The sequence below is a fragment of the Cupressus sempervirens genome, chromosome 1, assembly GCF_028749045.1.
Source record: "Cupressus sempervirens isolate cs-2001-9-10 chromosome 1, ASM2874904v1, whole genome shotgun sequence".
In the NCBI taxonomy this organism is placed as follows: domain Eukaryota; kingdom Viridiplantae; phylum Streptophyta; class Pinopsida; order Cupressales; family Cupressaceae; genus Cupressus; species Cupressus sempervirens.
In genome coordinates this window covers 882,365,792-882,370,236 of record NC_143118.1, presented here as the reverse complement: position 1 = coordinate 882,370,236, position 4,445 = coordinate 882,365,792, and the positions used below count along the sequence as shown (strand labels likewise).

At 37.4% G+C, this 4,445-nt stretch overlaps 1 protein-coding gene across 1 annotated transcript in view; it reads left to right on the top strand.

Annotated features, from left to right (window-relative positions):
• The first annotated feature begins 1,385 nt into the window (after positions 1-1,385).
• The window catches only part of LOC149580651 (uncharacterized), a 25,609-nt gene continuing 22,549 nt past the window's right edge, over positions 1,386-4,445 (top strand). Inside the window, exons 1-2 of the mRNA XM_089805328.1 lie at positions 1,386-1,736; positions 1,851-4,311. Coding sequence (XP_089661454.1) covers positions 1,386-1,736; positions 1,851-4,311 — 2,812 coding nt within the window. The remainder of the gene's footprint in view (positions 1,737-1,850; positions 4,312-4,445) is intronic.

Here is a 4,445-nt window from a genome sequence, read left to right as displayed (position 1 = left end):
ATAACTAGGAGATAGAAGAGAGATTTAGAGAACATAGAAATGGTACTTATGATAAAGAGATGTGAGAGAGAGTGAGATAATAGGGAGAGGGTAATACACATGAGGTAGGTATAAGGGTAAATATGGGGCAAGAGATGTTGATACTAACAAGCGTGGTGATTGAAAGAGGGTATCTAGGTCGAAAAAGATGGATGTGAGTTAGGGAGAGAAGGAAAAGGGGGGGAGCGTGAGCAATATAAAGTAGAGATAGATGGTAATTGGAAGAAAGAGATAGTGGGAGGTGGAGGGATAAAGGGAAGTTTATGAGGGAGAGAGATGGGATAGAGCTTGATAGGAGGGTAATTAGGTCTTAGGATTGAAAGAGATGGAGATAGGGGATTAATTATGAGGTGGACGTGTGTAATAAAATTAAAGTAAATAGAATTTAAGAGAGAGAGAGGGGGTTAATTATAATGGATGAATATGAGACAGAGCTTAAAAGGGGGGAGGGTGAGAGGATTTAGTTAGTTATATGAGTAAATAGGGATTTAGGGAGTGGTGATAAATAGGAAGAAGAGATTGTTCAAGGGCAAGAGATTAAGAAGAAAGAGAAAGGGGAGTGAGAGAATGATTAGATCTAGAAAATAGAAGAGATTATTAAGAGATAAAATGGAAAGTGTGAGAGAATAGATAGTGGTTAATGTGTGTGTCTATGTGTGTGTGTGTGTGTGTGTGTGTGTGTGTGTGTGTGTGTGTGTGTGAGAGAGAGAGAGAGAGAGAGAGAGAGAGAGTGATCAAGTTGGCAGTAAAAAGATACAAAAATAATAAAATTCTTCGGTATTTTTCTATGTCTCAGTAAATTGCATTTTTGAAGGCCTTCGGAGCATTTCTGGGACAATCTTCCTCGGGGACATGCAATCTTGATTTGATGTCCTAATTTTGGTTCTAGAGTTTTTGACCAGCTTTCCAACGAAGTAAGCGGTTTACAAATCGGAGCTAGGACTAGAAAGTTATGCATTGTCCAAGTAGACCTAAATTTTTATATAGTTTTTTGATAATTTTGTTTGTTTGAATAAGTTTAATTGTATTAAACATTTAATGACTCTTCATTTTCATTTTCTAAGGGGATTTTAGTGACCCTTGAGATCCTCCATCTTTGTATAAACTCATATTTTGAACAGAATGGAATTCGGTTTTTGGTTGGCAATCTTGTTGTTTATTATTATTATTTCATTACCGCAGGTTTCACACCAGGTATTATAATCTGAAGATTTAATTCAGATCAGTGGTATCAGAGCTGGAACGCTCCTTTTATGCCAATTAACACAAGGACATCCTACCAAAGATTAGGATTGCAGACACAGGATTTGTCAATATATCCACCTTTCAGACGTACACGACCGAAGATGTCAGACGATACAATGAAGCTGTTGGAAGAGGCTTTGAATAAGCAACGAGAGGAGATGATGAGTCAATTCACACTCATGCTCCAGAACCAACAATCCTCTAGATCAGAAACGCCATTTCATGGAACTACTCCTTTCAAAGTACAGGTAAATTTTGACATCCCAAATTTTGAAGGAAAAATTGATGCTGAAGCTGTTGACAATTGGTTATCGAAATTAGAAAGGTATTTTTCTATACACAACTTCTCAGATACAGAAAAAATTACATTTTCTCTCTTGAAAGCTGAAACCCATGTGAAATTGGCCTGGGAAACTAAATTAGCAAATAAACAACGGGAATTTTCTGGTGAAGTATATGTTGACAAGAAACCCACATGGGGAGAATTCATAGAATACATAAAAGAAGCATATCTTCCCGAGGATGAGTATGAACAGAAATACATAGAATGGCAATTACTCTGACAGAAGAGGGACCAATCTGTACAAGACTACACCAATACATTTCATGCACTTTCAGCAAGGCTTGGTATTAAGGATTCAGAGAAGCATCGAATTCTGAAATATCGTAGTGGACTTCATAGGTATATTCAAACAGAGATGGAATTTTTGAATATTGAAACATTGGCAATTGCTTATAAATATGCTACAAAAATCGAGGAGAAATTGAAGAATAAAGGAAAGAAGGATTACTTTGCAAATAATAAGCCAAAGATTGAAGGTGACAATAAATCTGGGGGAAAATATGTGACTAAGGAACCTCACTCAAACTCTTCTAAGAACACATGGTGGGCTGCAAAAAAGACACAGAATAATGCAGGCATGTGGTGTGAGATGCATAAATCTCCAACCCATAATACAAAGGATTGTCGAAATATTAAAAATCTTATTACAGAAATAAGAAGAGAGCAAGCTGAACCTGGAGCTGAAGCATCACCAACAAATAATTCTGAACAAAAGAATAATGACTCCATCATAGAAGCAGACCCATATGCCATAGTTGGAACTGCTAAAGTAATGCATCGTGAAGATGAAGAGAGACTTTTTCATTCACAGATGTGGGTTGTTGGAAAACCTCTGCATTTTATTGTTGATAGTGGGAGCCAAAAGAATTTGATATCCATGGAGACAGTCAAACGAATGAATTTGAAAGTGACCAGACACCCACAACCATACTCTATGGGGTGGGTAAATGAAGGACAAGATATTCAAATAACTCAACAATGTCATCTGTCATATTCAATCAAGCCTTTCAAGGATGAAGTGATATGTGATGTAGCACCACTGGATGTATGTGACATATTATTGGGACAGCCTTACATGTATCAAAGGCACGGAATATATGAATCTAGGCCACGAAGTGTTACAATCAAGCTTGGCGAGAAGAGGTATCGAATACCAGAGGTATGTCCAAAACAAACTGCTTCTTTAGTTAGTGCTAAACAATGCAAACGTTTGATTGCTCAAACTGGGGCTTTTGTTCTTCTCATGGTTCGTTCTGAACAAACAAAGTTAGTGGTCCTTAATACACATGCTAAGGTAACCATAACAGAAAACCAAAAGAATCAGATGGATAAGATGTTGAAAGAATATCATAATGTATTTAAATCACCAGTGGGAGTCCCAACACACTGTCAAGTCAAGCACTCTATTGATTTAATCCCAGGCACACCACTACCACATGAGCCAATATATAGGAGATCAGTTCTAGAAAATGATGAGATCAAGAGACAGATTCAAGAGTTAATTCAAAAAGGACACATTCCTCCAAGTGCTTCACCTTGTGGTAGTCCAATTGTCCTTGCTAGAAAGAAAGATGGAACTTGGAGACTTTGTATTGATTATAGGGCATTGAATAAAATCACTGTGAAGAATAGATATCCAATCCCTCGAATTGATGATCTATTGGACCAACTTAGGGGGGCTAAATTTTTTACAAAAATTGATTTGAAATCTGGATATCACCAAGTCCCAATTGATCCAACAGATATATGGAAGACTGCATTCAAATCTAAGGAAGGTTTGTTCGAATGGTTGGTTATGACTTTTGGTCTAACAAATGCCCCAGCCACATTTATGAGGTTGATGAATGATGTGCTTAGACCATTTATTGATTCCTTTGTAGTAGTTTATTTGGATGACATACTTATTTTCAGCAAGACTTGGTCTGAGCATCTGCAGCATGTTGAACAAGTCCTTTCAACTCTGCAACAACAAAAACTTTATGCCAACATGGAGAAGTGCTCTTTTGGTGTACAGAGTATTCAATACTTAGGATATATAATTGATACTGAGGGTGTTCATGTGGACCCAGTAAAAATTCAGATAATCCGAGATTGGCCATCTCCTAAAAATTTAACAGAACTTCGCAGCTTCTTGGGCTTAGCAAACTTCTATCGTAGATTTGTGTTTAATTTCTCACATATATCATGGTCTCTCAATCAATCATTAAGGGGTGGAGTACAAGCAAAATTTCAGTGGACAGATGAAAAACAACAAGCATTTGAGGAGTTAAAGAAAAGATTATGTTCAGCACCAGTATTGGCCCTTCCAGATCTACAACAATCATTTGAGATAGAAACTGATGCGTCTGATTATGCTCTCGGTGCAGTGCTCATGCAACATGGGCATCCTATTGCCTATCACAGTGAAACTTTTTCTGATACAATACATAGGTACCCCACTTATGACAAGGAGTTGTATGCTGTTGTTCAGGCTTGCAAACAATGGAAACACTACATACTAGGAAAGGAGACAATTATACATACAGACCATAAACCTCTTCAATTCTTGCAGACACAAGGGAAGTTGCAGAATGACAGGCATCAAAGATGGTCAGCTTATCTACAACAATTTCACCTCAACATCCGTCATAAAAAAGGAAGCAGTAACAAAGTGGCAGATTGCTTGAGTAGGCCTCCAATTGCAGGTTTGACAATGGTGTTGGATTTGTGTGGTCATCAATCATCCACATGGGAACAACTCTATGGTGTTGACCCTGATTTTTCTAATACTTATAATAGTTTGGTTGAAGGAAAGCATATCCATGATTTTTACTTGCAG